Source organism: Esox lucius, chromosome 11 (genome assembly GCF_011004845.1).
Source record: "Esox lucius isolate fEsoLuc1 chromosome 11, fEsoLuc1.pri, whole genome shotgun sequence".
NCBI lineage: Eukaryota > Metazoa > Chordata > Actinopteri > Esociformes > Esocidae > Esox > Esox lucius.
This window is the reverse complement of record NC_047579.1, coordinates 32,050,586-32,067,145: the sequence shown is the minus strand read 5'-3', so window position 1 is coordinate 32,067,145 and position 16,560 is coordinate 32,050,586. Positions and strand designations below refer to the sequence as shown.

Here is a 16,560-nt window from a genome sequence, read left to right as displayed (position 1 = left end):
GTTAGACAATTAAACATTTAATCACCCCATCAAATATTCAAAACATTACTTTCCAACACTGACAAAACTAAACTGTTTGTTTATGTACTGTGTATTCAGCTTTGCTCAGATTCTGTAGGCTTTGTTTTTACCCTATCATGTTGTATGGCCAGGTGACCACTTTCAAAACATTGTCCAGTTTACTCTTGAAAAACAATTGGTGTTTCTTGTCTCTTTAATTGTCTCGTCAAACTATATTGTGTTATCTAATCTTGTAATTTACGTTTTGTGGAAACCAGCATTAGCTGATGGTTTAAAGACAGCTATAGGTATAGCCTCATCAACAAAAATAATTAGCAGAGAAATGAATCTATTAATATTTCAGCACCTCAGATACAATGCGCTAATCTAGTATTCGATTACGTAGCCCTTTGTTGCCCGCTGAATTAAACTTGCAACGCTAAAACATTTCAATTATTTTGGAAGGATAATGTAACTCAACCACGCCTTATTTTGATCCCCGTGATACATTTATTTCTACTTACGAATGACCTAGGTACTCTTATTGGTTCATTCTGAGACATTTTGGAATTCGGCACTCTATTGGTCAGAAAATGGCAGGTTAGAAAAAATCGAATAAACACTGCGAACCAAACCCCCTCACGTTTGTGAACTTACGTCACCTACATTTTCTGTTGTTGCTAGCGGGAGTGTAAACACAGCTATGCACTTTTGTTAGCCTTAGCCATGAGCAGACAGTGACATTTGTATTTTTTGTTGCTAAATCAGACAGTTTCATTGTTCCTCAATTTTGTTTAATAACGGCCGAAATTTTAACGACAGAAATATTTTGGTGTGTTTTTTAATGTATTGAAGCTAGCTGTCATTATCATTCACAGTAATAGCAATCGTTCTGTGAAGCTGGAAGAATGGCATCGATGGCGGCGCGCGAGCCGTGTTCAAGCCCTAATTCGTTACCAGTCCTCGCAGATGCTCTGATGCCGGCGAGCATATTCGCTCCAGACCGAGGAGGTTGTGGAGAGGACGCAGTGGAAGAGGGTTCTGAGGACGGCGACCTCTTTAACCGCGAGGCAGGGGATCTTGGCTTTGACTTCACCAGCAAGGTAGCTATCTAGGCCGGTTTAGCTAAGACTGTGACTTCCTGACAGGCAGTTGTCCTTGAGCTGAACTGGACATCATCTATTTTCTTGTTTGTCATCTTTGGTCATATTTTATTTTGGAGAATTATAGGCTCAATAAGTTTGCTGTCAATCTGCATTCCAAGATAATCAAATGCTGCAGCTAGATGACAGACCGTACCATATGCTAACTACTTAGCTGTGTGCCTAGCGTGCTAATACTGCTATTCAGAATTGCATATCTAAAAGTGCAGATCTATTTTTTCTGGCATAAATTGTATGGTGTCATTACAGATAAGCTCTTAGTTGTCAGGTCAGATGTAGTTTGAATGAGTTGCTGTTGGCTGGAGAGATGCCGGCAGCTGCTTGACTCAACTGTGTGGTTAAACAACCACAGCCATGGACATGACCAAACGATTCTCCTGTACCACTGATGAAACACAGGGCAACAATAGAGGTGTGTGTCTGTGTTTGTCAGGCCAATTAGTCAGGTTCAAATGACAGTGCTCAGCAATATACAACCTGTGGTTTGCTGGCTGAACATTGTTATAGCAAACAATTGTATTTACCTTTGGCAGACATCAAAATCATTACCACATTGTATCTATATTAGTATCATCGCTGAATAAATAAATGTTTGCATAGTTTAGGTGTGACTAACAACAGATTAATGTTTGTTTATGTCCTCTAGCTATTGAGCCCTCTGACTGTGGTAATGGGCTCAGTGGTTCTTCCTTTTCCTTTCGGGGGACTTGGGAAAGAAGACAGCTGTGTGTGTTGTGAATGATTCAGAACTGTTCCTTCCCAAAGCTGTCTTCACCTTTTTATAGCGTCACTAGACTACATGAAACCACACGCTTCGAAATGTATGCTCAAAACACTAAGTCTATGTCTGATGCAACGCTCTGCAAGAGAAACAGAACATTCCTCGAAAACGGAAACCAGTTAAAGGTTGGGTTCTGAGTTATGGAAAAATGTGATCATGACCTCTGCCCTTTTAAGTCAAGGGTTTTCAACCAGGTGTCCGTGGACATATTGCAGGGAGTCCTTCGGAGGATCTTTTACAAGGATTTCATTAAAATGTTATTATTGTAATTATTACACACACATGAAGAATAATAATAATAATAACCTTATTTTAGATTATTTTTGTTTCTTTTGCTTTGTTTAATGGGGAAACAACTGCGATGTGTAGTAAGTGAATTGTACTGAGAAAAACTATTCCTGAATGGTGTAGAGAGGGGCCAAAGGATAACCTGGCAGAAATTGTGAAATGTTGGCATTGATTTAGAAAATATAACTGATCATGTAAAAAAAAAAAAGTATTTTATATAAGGACAGTGATCACATTAATTTATTATCACATAGTTATTTGGCTCATTTTTAAATCATAACGAAAACAGTAATCACCCAAATGTCCCTCATCAAAGTTTATAGACCCTTGAATGTTTGGCCTTGTTACAGACACAAGGTTACACACAGGTGAAAATGGCAATTAAAGGTGAATTTCCCACACCTGTGGCTTTTTAAATTGCAATTAGTGTCTGTGTATAAATAGTCAATGAGTTTGTTAGCTCTCATGTGGATGCACTGAGCAGGCTAGATACTGTGCCAGTCTGGGGAGCAGACAAGAACTGTCAAAAGAACTGCGTAACAAGGTAATGGAACTTTATTAAGCTGGAAAAGGACATAAAAAGATATCCAAAGCCTTGTAAATGCCACTATTTACTGTTGAATCACTTATTTAGAAGTGAATATTTGAGGATCTCTTGATACCAACCTAAGATCTGGTAGACCAAGAAGGATTTCAGCCAAAACTGCCAGAAGAATTGTTCAGGATACAAAGAAAAATGCACAACTATCCTCAGGAGAAATACAGGCTGCTCTGGAAAAAGACGGTGTGGTTGTTTCAAGGAGAACAATATGATGATACTTGAACAAAATTAGATGCATAGTCGAGTAGCCAGGAAGAAGCCTTTACTGCACCAATGCCACAAAAAAGCCTGGTTACAATATGCCCGACAACACCTTGACATGCCTCACAGCCTCTGGCACACAGAGCTTTATGGTCACAACCATAAGTGCTGTGTTTGGAGAGGGGGTAAACAAGGCCTATGTGAACAGAATACCATCCCCACTGTGAAGCATTGGTGGTGGCTCACTGATCGTTTGGGGGGGTGTGAGCTCTAAAGGCATGGAGAATCTTGTGAAAATGTATGCCAAGATGAATGCAGCATGTTATCTGAAAATATTGGCAGAAAATTTGCATTCCACACGAAAGCTGTGCATAGGACGCTCTTGGACTTTCCAGCATGACAATGACCCTAAGCACAAGGCCAACATGATCCTCCAGTGGTTACAGAAGAAAAAGTGAAAGGTTCTGGAGTGGCCAACACCTTTTCCTGACCTTAATATCATCGAGTCACTCTGGGGAGATCTCAAATGTGCGGTTCATGCAAGACGACCAAAGGCTTCGCATGACCTGGAGGAGACGAATGGGCAGCTATACCACCTGCAAGAATTCAGGGCCTCATAGACAACAATTATAAAAGACTGGACGCTGTCATTGATGCTAAAGGGAGCAGAACACAGTATTAAGAACTAACGGTATGCAGACTTTTGAACACTTTTTTTTTTTTTTTGCCATGTTTGGTTTTATGATTGTGCCATTCTGTTATGACCTACAGTTGAATATAAAATGTGTTTTGCCTGCTCACTCATGTTTTCTTTATAAATGGTACATATATTAACAATTCTCCAGCAGTATGTGCACAACTGTATATGTTTTTGAATTGAAAATGTAAATGTAAATACATAACTGATTACTTCAATCCACACCCCACCATACAGAACAAATGTATCTAAGTTTGTGCCTCAAAGGAACATACAATCATGTTTTTGGAAAAACATGTTGTTTAGTTAACCATTCGCGATCCAGCAACACTCCTTATTTGATTGGGCAGTCCTTTGATTAAAATCCTTAATGGTTTGAAAAATATTAGCCTTTGGCCATGATACACACTACTGAAATCAGTGAAAGGGAAGTCTATGAACAATCCTTGCACTGACTGGATTCAGTGGTTGTCCTACCTAGGTAAGACTAATTGCACTAAAGAGAAGTTACACTCGATAACATAAAATGTAAAAAGAATTATTAATGACTTCCTTCTCTAGAAGTATAACAAGACGTGATAATGTTTCGCTAAATTATTTACCTTCTGGGCAAACCACCTTTTATGTAATGTATGCTAACCTATCATTTCCTGTAAATCACCAGCAGAGGGTGCACTTTCACTGTCAGTTGTTGGTAATGTTGAGAAGTTGGATAATCTTAACTAAAAGTAAACAGTTCCTACTCTGGATTTTGAATATGCCTCAGAGTATATTATTAAAAACAATACTAATTTCAATGATTATATGTTGTGTTTATATTTTTATACAAACAAATTAATGTCAGAACAAAAATTATCAAGGTCAAAATAAGCCTACACTTTTTATTAGAGAGCACAATTTACATGAAAAACAATCTCCGTACACAAACGTCTTTATTTTCATGTCTTACAGATGAAACATAGGCGGCCTGGGTGAGGGCAAATTTTTTATCTTTTATCAATCATTTCTCAGCAATATTTTTAGAAACCCGATTCCTAAAAAGTTGGGACACTGTACAAATTGTGAATAAAAAAGGAATGGAATAATTTACAAATCTCATGAACTTAAATTGAATATAGATAACATATCGAATGTTGAAAGTGAGACATTTTGTAATGTCATGCCAAATATTGGCTCATTTTGGATTTTATGAGAGCTACACATTCCAAAAAGGTTGGGACAGGTAGCAATAAGAGGCCGGAAAAGTTAAATGTACAGATAAGGAACAGCTGGAGGACCAATTTGCAACTTATGTCAATTGGCAACATGATTGGGTATAAAAAGAGCCTCTCAGAGTGGCAGTGTCTCTCAGAAGTCAAGATGGGCAGAGGTTCACCAATTCCCCCAATGCTGTGGCGAAAAATAGTGGAGCAATATCAGAAAAGAGTTTCTCAGAGAAGAATTGCAAAGAGTTTGAAGTAATCATCATCTACAGTGCATAATATCAACCAAAGAGTCAGAGAATCTGGAACAATCTCTGTGCGTAAGGGTCAAGGCCGGAAAACCATACTGGATGCCTGTGATCTTCGGGCCCTCAGGCAGCACTGCATCACATACAGGAATTATACTGTAATGGAAATCACAACATGGGCTCAGGAATACTTCCAGAAAACCTTGTCGGTGAACACAATCCACCGTGCCATTCGCTGTTGCCGGCTAAAACTCGATAGGTCAAAAAATAAGCCTTTCTGTGGTCAGACAAATCAAAATTTGAAGTTCATTTTGGAAAACTGGGACGCCATGTCATCCGGACTAAAGAGGACAAGGACAACCCAAGTTGTTATCAGCGCTCAGTTCAGAAGCCTGCATCTCTGATGGTATGGGGTTGCATGAGTGCGTAGCATGGGCAGCCTACACATCTGGAAAGGCACCATCAATGCTGACAGTTATATCCAAGTTCTAAAACAACATATGCTCCCGTCCAGACGTTGTCTCTTTCAGGGAAGACCTTGCATTTTGCAACATGACAATGCCAGACCACATACTGCATCAATTACAATGTCATGGCTGCATAGAAGAAGGATCCGGGTACTGAAATGGCCATCCTGCAGTCCAGATCTTTCACCCATAGAAAACATTTGGCGCATCATAAAGAGGAAGGTGCGACAAAGAAGACCTAGTCCAGTTGAGCAACTAGAAGCCTGTATTAGACAACATTCCTATTCATAAACTTGAGCAACTTGTCTCCCCAGTCCCCAGACATTTGCAGTCTGTTATAAAAAGAAGAGGGGATCCCACACAGTGTTAAACATGGCCTTGTCCCAACTTTTTTGAGATGTGTTGATGCCATGAAATTTAAAATCAACTTATTTTTCCCTTAAAGTAATACATTTTCTCAGTTTAAACATTTGATATGTCATCTATGTTTTATTCTGAATAAAATATTGAAATTTGAAACTTCCACATTCATTGCATTCTGTTTTATTCACAATTATACAGTGTCCCAACTTTTTTTGAATCGGGTTTGTAGATATACATTTGAATTATGTTGACAGCCCTTCAATAAATGTATTTTTATAGTTCAGATTTTGTAGAAATCCTCCAAATAATTATATTTTGTTTGTACTTATCATTTTATTCTATTTTTTGGGGGGTAGGCCTAGTTAATGTTTTAATGATTAATATCCTTGCCAGTGTTTTTTCTAGTATTAGCCAGTGGGAGGATGCCACAAGCATTGATGGCTAGTTGTTTCCCTACAGGTCTTTTTGTCAAAGGCTGTGCAAACAAGTACTTGCTCGTGGGTGTCCAGCATTTTCTCCAGTGAATCATTGAAGACAAGTTCAAGGTTACTATGTATTTGGTAGAATCTGGTTTCATATCCAGATAGAGGAAAATATGAATTGGCTACGTAGGCCTGTTGCTTTTGATAAGGTACTATATGGCCTGTATCAATGGAGATATTCTAGATTACGGCCATGTTATTGGAAGGAGGATTTAAGGAGGCATAAATGTTGTTTTTCTGCTTCCCTCCCTCATCAGATGGCTCTGGTCAGCCCCAACGGAGAGCAGTATGACTCGCTACTAAGACAACTCCGGGAGAGGATGGACGAGGGTTGTGGGGAGACCATCTATGTTATTGGGATGGGCTCAGGTCAGTTTCTCTTACTCACATAATTTCGCTATATGCTCTGGTTGGCTCCCATTTTCAGTACATTAGTAAACCCTCCCGGTTCCTCAACTCCAACCCACCTCTCTCCTAGATGGAGGTGACTATGGTCTGGATGATGTTGACATGGAGGCGTCCGTTGCCACGGTTCAATCCCTTTGTGAGCAGACCGACTCAGACCTGATCCTGCTAAGAGAACGCAGTGAAGCGGGAGGGCTGGTACGCGACTACCTCATCCGCCGGCGCGTTGGTGACCAAGACTTCCTGGAAGTTCGGTGAGTTGCAGGGGAGACCTAGGGTCAGGGTTCAAAGACTGACTGGATTGCCACTGGAACGTGTTTTGACTTTAGACCTCAGCTAACCGGCCTAGGAGCCGCCACACGTCTCTCACATGCAGTTACACTTGAAGAGCTTGGAAAGGGTTGACATGAAAGTGATTTCCAATAGAATTAAGCAACAGGCCAACAATGGCGTGTCTCCTCTCAGAGTGGCGGTGGTGGGGAACGTGGATGCTGGGAAAAGCACCCTGCTGGGGGTGTTGACCCATGGGGAGCTGGACAACGGCAGGGGGTTCGCCCGCCAGAAACTCTTCAGACACAAACACGAGATGGAGAGCGGCAGGACCAGCAGCGTGGGCAACGACATCCTGGGCTTTGACCAGGAGGGACAGGTGAGGGGCTGACATAGAGACAGCACTGGGATAGCGTGTACACATGACTGGAGAGATGAGGTGACATCGTAAAACCCTGCTTGACTGATTAATGGACGTGGAGCCGAGAGCCAGGGATTCTTAAATGTGAAGCCTGGGGTCTTACGTGGCCGTAAAGTAGCTACAGTAAATAGGGGTTGGAACCCAGTCAACCTGTAATGCACCTTAATACATCAAAACAACCTTTCTTGGGCAGAGCTCTGAAGGCCTTTTTTAGATTGGTGTTATCGCTGCAGCAGTGCTCAAGGATAGCTGGGAGACAGCTGATCAAAACCACATGACAATGCGGTGCCGTATGCAGATGTTGTGTTCAGAGCGGGCTTCCAGCAAAAGAGCGTTTCGTTTTTTTCCTCGGCTCCAAGTCTTCTGGACTTTTGCAGACAAACGCGCAGAACAACTGGATGACGTGTCGTCCCTCTAACCAATGTAACACGCAGTACGGCCTCTTTCTGTGTCCGACCCGGTGTCCTAGGTGGTGAATAAGCCAGACAGCCACGGGGGCAGTCTAGACTGGACTAAGATCTGTGAAAAGTCCTCTAAAGTCATCACTTTCATAGACCTGGCAGGTCATGAGAAGTACCTCAAGACCACTGTGTTTGGAATGACCGGACACCTGCCGGATTTCTGCATGCTCATGGTGAGTGGACCTTGGGTGCAAGCTATCAGCAGCACCACTGATGGGTCTTTCACACGTCTCTATCCTGATCTCTCCCCCACTCTCTCTCCCATTGCTCTCTCTAGGTGGGCAGTAATGCAGGTATCGTAGGGATGACCAAAGAGCATCTGGGTCTGGCTCTGGCCCTCAATGTACCCGTGTTTGTAGTGGTCACCAAGATAGACATGTGTCCTGCCAATATCCTACAAGGTCAGTCGACCATCTCTGGCTTTCTGGGCCCATCTCAGTATCAGCTTCCTTTCTGGGATGTACTCCCTGCATCTGCACCTATATGAAAGAATACAGCTTGTATAACCATGCTCCAGTCTATACCGGCGTGTTGCTTCCTTTTTGACTTTGTGTTGAGATGAGAGGGGACACGCGGGAGTGTTGACATGGCTCACAGTATTATTGTCAGTCATCAGGAGAGGTGACATGGCTGGTCGTGTATGTTGTAACAGAGACTTTAAAGTTGCTCCAGAGGCTGCTGAAGTCCCCAGGCTGTAGAAAGATCCCGGTTTTGGTCCAAAACAAAGATGATGTCATCGTCACAGCGTCCAACTTCAGCTCTGAGAGGTAAGGTAGGCGTTTGTCATTAAATCACCCGCTCAGGGCTTCAGTTCCCTGTCCTGAGCCTGAGTGTGCCTGCCTGTCTCTGTCTGTAGGATGTGTCCCATCTTCCAAATCTCCAATGTAACAGGGGAGAACATGGACCTGCTTAAAATGTTCCTCAACCTGCTCTCTTCTAAAACATCCTTCAGAGAAGACGAACCTGCAGAGTTTCAGATAGATGACACTTATTCAGTACCGGTAAACCTATTCATTCAAATACAGTTTACTGTCCTTGTTAAGACATTTCTGCTACAGTTATTTCCCTTGAGATCTCCTATTTTCTTTTAACCCTGTAACCGTAATCCTAAATCAAACTGTATTTCTAACCATAAACATAATCTATTTTAGGCTTGTATTTTTTCATTATTATATATATTTTTTAAACTATTGGTGACTGGACAGTTGTCCACACTTGCCAGATTTTACATGTACTTGTCAGTATGTTTGGTCTTTACAAGTATAGTAATAGTATGTGCACACACACACACACACGCACACTTCTAACCATGTGATCCTTCTCTGTTAGGGTGTAGGCACAGTAGTATCAGGGACTACTTTACGTGGGTTAATACGTCTGAATGACACAATGCTGTTGGGCCCAGACCCTCTTGGCAGTTTCCTTCCCATCGCGGTCAAATCCATCCACAGGAAGAGGATGCCAGTCAAGGAGGTGCGAGGTGGACAGACTGCCTCCTTTGCCCTCAAAAAGGTATAATTTCCTTTAGTGTCCCCTACTTGAGGTTTTGGACCACGCGTGATGTCTCATCTTTGTCTGCGTCACTCTCTTTCCTCAGATTAAGCGTTCGTCCATAAGGAAAGGCATGGTGATGGTGTCGCCGAGGTTAAGTCCACAGGCATCATGGGAGTTTATGGCTGAGATCCTGGTTCTTCATCATCCAACCACAATATCCCCCCGCTACCAGGCCATGGGTGAGTGACAGATCTGGGTCCAAATAATATTTAATTTCTCTCACATTCCTTTTCCAGATATATGAACATTTGAATATTGGAATGTATCTGAAATTATTTTTATTTGCAAATTGTTTGGAATATTAAAATAAATACTTTAAATACATAATTGGAAGAATTTTAGAGAAATATTTAATTTTAAGTTGTATGTATTGGTAAATGTTTGAATATATTTAGTATTTCTTTGATGATGATAATAATATAATCAATAATCAACTTAACATGTAGCTATATAGGTCTTATTTCACTTTTTTTTTACAATATGATCCAGATGCTTTACATTGGAAGATTCATTAAAGAGGACACAAAAAATGCTGTGTCACATAAAAAATACAAATAAATCTGTTTTAAAGTGCATGTCAGACATCTGGTCAGCCATCTGGTCTGAAGATGTGCCGGTCAATGCTCAGATATGGATGTGAAACCGCTTCGGAGGATGCTGGGACATGTAGGCTCTTGGCATCAACTCTTCTCTGTGTTGGATCTGTGTGACTGTGTGTATTCCAGGATGTCAGATGATCTGTAGTTATTGGAAGTTACGGGGTGACGAGGTAATCCTCCATTTCTTGCTCGGTATATGCAGGTGTGCTTGGTCGTTCTATGAAAACCTGTTGGTTGTGGTGGCGGGCTCACTTTGTGGGTAACCCTCTCTTGTCCTGGTAAACTTAGGGTCAAGGTCAGTGATTTTTGTAAGAAGTGAAGCCTTCTCAATATAGCACTGCTACTGTAATCTGGAATGGTTTCTTCCACTCAAACGTCAGGTGCTTGCATGTTAACTGCATCTTTCAGGCTTTTGACATGTTTTCAAATGTACCAAATGTAGTTTTGTCAGTCCTCCTAGCTGGCTTGACAGACCCTTGCACAGAATCTGTGTCAGCCTTAAAGTGGGTTGGGCAGTGCACAGCATCAGTAAGGACGTCAAGTTTATGCATGGAGAGCTTGGTGACAGACAGTGTGTCTAGGTTTTCTTTGTCCACACTGAGAAAAGAGCACGTCATTTTCTGTTGAGGGTTCTAACTTGACAGTGGCTGGTTGCAGGCTTTGGAAATGGCTTTGATGGTGAGCAGCAGTGTGTCTGTGAGCAAACATGTCTAATACTGGGGGAAGTGAACCTCATCAAGGTCGGTGGAATTTACAGGTTGCAGGCATATCTCCTAGTCAAATTATGTGTTCACTTCAAATTAGCAAAGGCAGACAATATGTTACTGGTATTATCAGTGGTTTATCTTGCAGTGTTCCATGATTCTTATATTCTCTAGCATGGCAGACTTAGAACACTAGATAGGCTGATGTCTTAAAGCCGCTATACATTGGAATGTAGCAATTTGGCAGCCATCTTACCTGGGACCTATAATACAGCTACAATAGAAATGGTGGAAGTGGCATTTTATGTTTTTATAATGGTTATATTTCCTTAATGTTATATAAATAACCTTTGTTGTGCATAGCAAAATGCATACAATGACGGTACCTTTCAGAATAGTAACTAAGAAAATCTATTTAAAATAGTTTTATAAATTAATAATGTATTAACTTAAGATTATAAAATGGTTATATGATATCTAGACAGAGAATAGTACTTTAAATACAGCACAAATATATATTTCATTGTACAAATTGCTATTTTGGTAACAGTATGCTAAATGGAGCTAGCTGACATACATGTACCACAATGTCATTGGATCCGTATCAAATCAAGATTCTGCCCAATGTCCTGATAAGGGCATTTGCTTAACAATCTTCTTGAGTTTTTAACTGGCTGGGTATTCCTGGGATGCATCTCAATAGTCTGACTTAGCTTCCCCTGCTTGTGTTTTTACTGGCCTTGCATACTGTAGCTCTGTGACTTAGTGCTAACATTTGACCAGCCCCAACCATGGTGGAGTGCCCCTTTAAAAAAACTTTGAGTAATCAATTAAATATGTACAAAGACCTCCGGAATTACTGGAACCCAAAAAAGGCTATGAACATTTCTGTTGTTTATCAGCTTGATCATACACTCAATATGAGAAATCGCATTCTCTACAACTTTTTAAAATGCCAAACTTTATTGGCACCCCCTAGAGATTTTTTATTTTTTTTTATGGATCTTTTATTTGACCAGAGATCACAATGAAATGTTCAGGTCTTTTGCAAGTGAACCCTGGACAAAATAGAAGGATACATGATTAACACAACATAAAACAAGTTAAAACATGTTATGTGCAGAGGGGAGTTTAAACTAGCTTATCTAAATTGTTAAATTTAAGTGTATTGTAGCAACTACATTATTGAAATGAAATGATCTAGTTTCTTCTGCAGTGTTCCTGGATGATAAGGCAGCAAAGCTAAAAACACTCTTACCAGACTCTGTTCATATTATACATTAGGAAGCAGTCATCCATCCAACTTCCTGTTAAAATGTGGTATAAATACCAGGTTTCCCTCTATCGGGAATTTGAACTATTTTGCAGTTAAAAGATTTCTCTCATATTTGGAAGGTAAAATTAAACTGATAAACAACAATAACCATTTTCATAGACTGTTTAACTCATCTTTATAGTCAGGGCTTAAAATCTTACTAATGATTATGAATGGTTCATTGGCTTAATAAACAGGTTTAGATTGCCAAAGCAAGTGGAAGAGAAGAAAGCTGAGCTCTAAGTACCCCTCTCTCCCTCCCACTCTCCCTCCCACTCTCCCTTAGTGCACTGTGGCAGCATCAGGCAGACCGCCACCATCCTGACAATGAACAGAGACTGTCTGCGTACCGGGGACAAGGCATCGGTCCACTTCCGCTTCATCAAGACCCCCGAGTACCTCCACGCAGACCAGAGACTAGTGTTCAGAGAGGGACGCACCAAGGCAGTGGGCACCATTACCAAGGTCAGGGTTAGAAAGGCTGGTGGAGCTTTTAGAAATTACTACAGAGGGTCATGGTCATGAAGACCATGAATAATAAAAGGGTGCACCAAGCCTGTTAGCTCTGTCAGGGCTTAAAGTCTCAGTGGTTATGAATTGTTTTACGAAAGGTCATGAAGCCTCCAAAGCTCCACGCAGAGCAGAATACATGCATGCATGCAGAGTACTTCCACAATTCCTTATTGTTTTTGGTGGGTGGGTGTTCACAGCTGCTGCAGTCAACCAATAACCTGCCGTCAAACTTCAAACCTCCACAAATCAAAATGCAATCTACGAAAAAGGCACCATACCGCAGAGAAGATGGAGCCACGCCAGCCAATGAGGAGGAAGCGAGCACAGCTCGGCCAGACAGTCCACACCAATCGCAACAACCGGTGAGAGGGAGGAATTGAAAGGGGGATGAAAATGGATTGAAAGGGTTGAATGGAGGCTGTTGATATCTTTAGATTGAGGGGTTCAATCATAACATAACCTCTAGAATGACCGTACTGCTTGTAGAACTGGATCTAACACCTCTCAAATATTTTCCTCCCTACCTTTTCTCTCTGCTTTTAATCCATTTTGCACATCCTACTGTTTTTCTTTCTCTTCATTGTCATATTTGTTTGCTGATATGTTGCTTACGCCAACTGCTCCTCTCTTACTTGTCACCGCCATTATATTCTCTCCCTTTTTAATGTCCACATTGTCACTGGCTCTTCACCCCGTTCTCTCTGTGTTGATTCACTGATCGCTACCTCAGACAGAGGGGGAGGACGACCATCAATGTAAGGAGGGAAACAAAGAGAATAAGGTAACAGGGAACCAGGCAGTCTGTCAGAAACAAGACCATAAGGATAAAGGATAACACAGAACCAGGAAATGAATCAGAAATAAGAGGACAAAGTTAAAGGCTAACAGAACCAAGAGGTTAATCACAAAACTAGACAGTGAGGTACATACAGATGGAAACAGGACGTCAGTCAGAAACCAGGAGGTATAATAAGTTACAAGGCTCCTCAGAAACAGGATTGCCTAACTTCTGGGTTAACAGCTCCATAATGTGGATGTTTTAGTCATCAATCAACACATTTGTTGATAACCCCCATAATAAGGATACGTCATCATTTTAACATTTTATTATGGTTAATTAATTTAAGACAATAACCTATTTATAATAGTGTTTGACAAGAAAGTCTCCAATTTATGAATCAAATATAGACCTTTTAATAGGAAAGGGTCATATATTCCTGAGCTACACATTTTACATTTGAAACAGTTTCGTTCTATTTTGAATTACATTGTATTGTGTCATAGTTAAATTATGTAATTGAGCAGTTAGTGAGCTGTTAATAGTAAGGCTGTTACAGTAAATAATCTAACATTTCAAATGTGTTGATTGCGGTGATTTAGTTATTTATAGAATGTGATAACAATAGCACACCTGTGTTCATACAGGGCTACATTTATTAGGCATTAGGCGTACTACTGGCATATTGTACATTACTGAAGAAACTGCATTTTAAATTAATCTTATGAGAGTAACAGAAGTCAGCTGAGAAAGAAACCGCTGCAAGGTGCTTGGTTAAATAATTTACAGTCGGTCGTCAGTTACTTTATTTGTGCCTAAGGTATAATTGATGTAGGAAAAATTGTAGGTAACCACCAGATAATATGCATGTCCTAAGTATTCACTGTAATCCAAGCATAGTTTGATTAAACAGTGCTTCAAATCATTTGGGATTTTAACTTTTAGATTTTTGTTGTCTTATTGATCTTTTCTCTACAGCCAAAGTCAGGAGGAGGCAGGAGACGAGGAGGACAGAGACATAAAGGAAAATCAACCCAGAGCAGCTCTGGGTTAGCAGTCCCTTCCTCATTCAGCACTGGGGGGTTCTGAACGACTGCCCTCTCCGGCCAAAAACCACCGGGCCCCTTCCATCTACTTGTTTCAGAAGGCAACTACTCCCTTCCCAAAAGGGGGGCTCTTCGCATTGCACTCCTAAACTACTACTCCTATCTTGTAACCTCCTGCAGAAAAATGGGTTCATAGATGGCCCATTCCCCTAGATCCCTACCTTTCTCTTTCCATTCCACTCTGCTATCGCCTCAAGTGTCTTTATCGCACAGCAGAGAAACAGTCTTAAGATTACGCACAAAAAAAGGAAAATGCTTCTGAGGAATGAGACACACCTGTGCTAATAGGTTTCTTACCGTTCATTTTCTCGCACTCCTTAACTTAATCTCTCTGATTAGTTTAGTAAGCATCCTAATAATATTGGCAATGTATAAACTTGATATGCCTACCTTTATTCAGTCTGTGGTGAGAATCGCTAATGTTGTACCTGATCATTGGCCCAAAGCCACAACGAGTGGCTTTTCCCTTACAGCTCCATGCAATATATTATAAGCATATTGTCCAAGAGTTTCTTACTTCCCACTATTTAATATATAATAGGCATGCTGTCCAAGTGTTTATTTCCTCCCACAATTCGCCTAAAATAAATATTCCACAAATGCAGCTACAGCCAGAATGCTTCTGTATCTGACATATTGAAAAGTTTTATTTTTAAATATTTAATGTTTTACTAAAAGGAATGATTGAAGGATAATCACAACTGACACAGCAAAAGGTACATTTTTGTGGGCCTTTGTTTTAAGTGAAATATTGTATATAAAATGTTTAAGTTAAATAGTTACAAATATTGGCCATCCTGGCCAACAAAACTAGTAGAGAACCCAGATCTCTTGCAGTTATAACACCCTGGTGTCCTTGTACTTTGAAACTAAATGCTTCCTTTTCCACTAAAAACCTTTACAAATCTTGGTGAGGGTTGTCAAACTAATTTTGCCCCAGAGGTTGCATTTTGTTTGCCTTCAACATGGGCCTTAACTGAACATTTCTCTTCATCAGTTATTTTATCAGTGCTCCAAGTCTGGTTTATTTAAATGATTATTGAAACACTGAAATAAAAGTATTTACCCACCCAGGCTTGTTGGACGTGGTCAGGGCCTAGACACAGGTTTGACACCCCTTATCTATATGTATTTCAGAATACAATAGAAGTACACATTTGATCGTCTAATTCAAAGTTATTGATTGTAATATTTGCAGTGCTGTTGGTACCTACAATATAGCTGGATCCAAACCAAGGAAATTATGTCTGGGTCATCATTGTTTACAAATGTTATGGAATTCAACACAATTTGCCTGTCCAATAAAAAATGCTTCATTGATCTCTGACGATTGGTCTGTGGTTTACATTACAATGTTGTTATATTGTATTTGATCTGGTCAAACTATCCTGATCTCATATTCTGTCCGTGTGTTTGGACAAGGCTACATTTGATTGTCAGATCAGGGTTCATACATTTTATCAAATGGAATTCCATGATTTTTTGCCAAATTTCCATGATAAATAATTTTGTGGCATTTACATAAATGCAAAAACGTATTACAAAAACAAAATAGCCAGGACAGGGTTAAAGCTTAGTTCTCGATTAAAAATAACTGTCAACGAAGAATCTCCATTGAAATAGTTTTCAATATTAATACACAGGTCTACTGTAGTTTTTATTTCTTTTATATAAATTGTTGCACTAACAGGCCGGAACAAATTCCTTGTTGCGAACATTACTTGACAATTAAACTTTCTGATTCAGTTCGGGAAAGTTCGGGTTCAAAAACCCCTTAATGATGATAAATAATTTGTGTCCTGTGACGTCGCCCGGCATGGCGCAGCCGGGGCCCCACCCTGGAGCCAGGCCCGGGGTTGGGGCTCGTTCGCGAGCGCCTGGTGGCCGGGCCTTTCCCCATGGGGCCCGGCCGGGCCCAGCCCGAACGAGCGACATGGGGCC

General features: G+C 40.7%; 1 protein-coding gene across 2 annotated transcripts; it reads left to right on the top strand.

Annotated features, from left to right (window-relative positions):
- Positions 1-651: 651 nt before the first annotated feature.
- gtpbp1 (GTP binding protein 1) lies at positions 652-15,946 on the top strand. 2 transcript variants are annotated; one of them, XM_010893890.4, is made up of 14 exons: positions 652-1,103; positions 6,751-6,862; positions 6,972-7,152; positions 7,364-7,547; positions 8,059-8,223; positions 8,328-8,451; positions 8,703-8,817; positions 8,907-9,051; positions 9,380-9,562; positions 9,648-9,783; positions 12,509-12,687; positions 12,933-13,097; positions 13,466-13,516; positions 14,492-15,946. In XM_010893890.4, exons 1-14 carry the CDS (start codon positions 909-911, stop codon positions 14,600-14,602), a joined length of 2,046 nt encoding a protein of 681 aa, XP_010892192.1. In that variant the 5' UTR covers positions 652-908; the 3' UTR covers positions 14,603-15,946. The 2 variants fall into 2 exon arrangements, with proteins under 2 accessions (XP_010892192.1, XP_010892193.1); XM_010893891.4 differs by lacking the exon at positions 13,466-13,516 and having other exon boundaries at positions 653-1,103.
- The last annotated feature ends 614 nt before the right edge of the window (positions 15,947-16,560 follow it).

Bases quoted from the DNA above. Each gene is read 5' to 3' on its own strand.
- gtpbp1 (XM_010893890.4), top strand. From the start codon at position 909: ATGGCATCGATGGCGGCGCGCGAGCCGTGTTCAAGCCCTAATTCGTTA. The intron at 8,452-8,702 runs GTCAGTCGACCA...ATGTTGTAACAG, and splicing joins TCCTGCCAATATCCTACAAG to AGACTTTAAAGTTGCTCCAG. The intron at 13,098-13,465 runs GTGAGAGGGAGG...TCGCTACCTCAG, and splicing joins CACACCAATCGCAACAACCG to ACAGAGGGGGAGGACGACCA.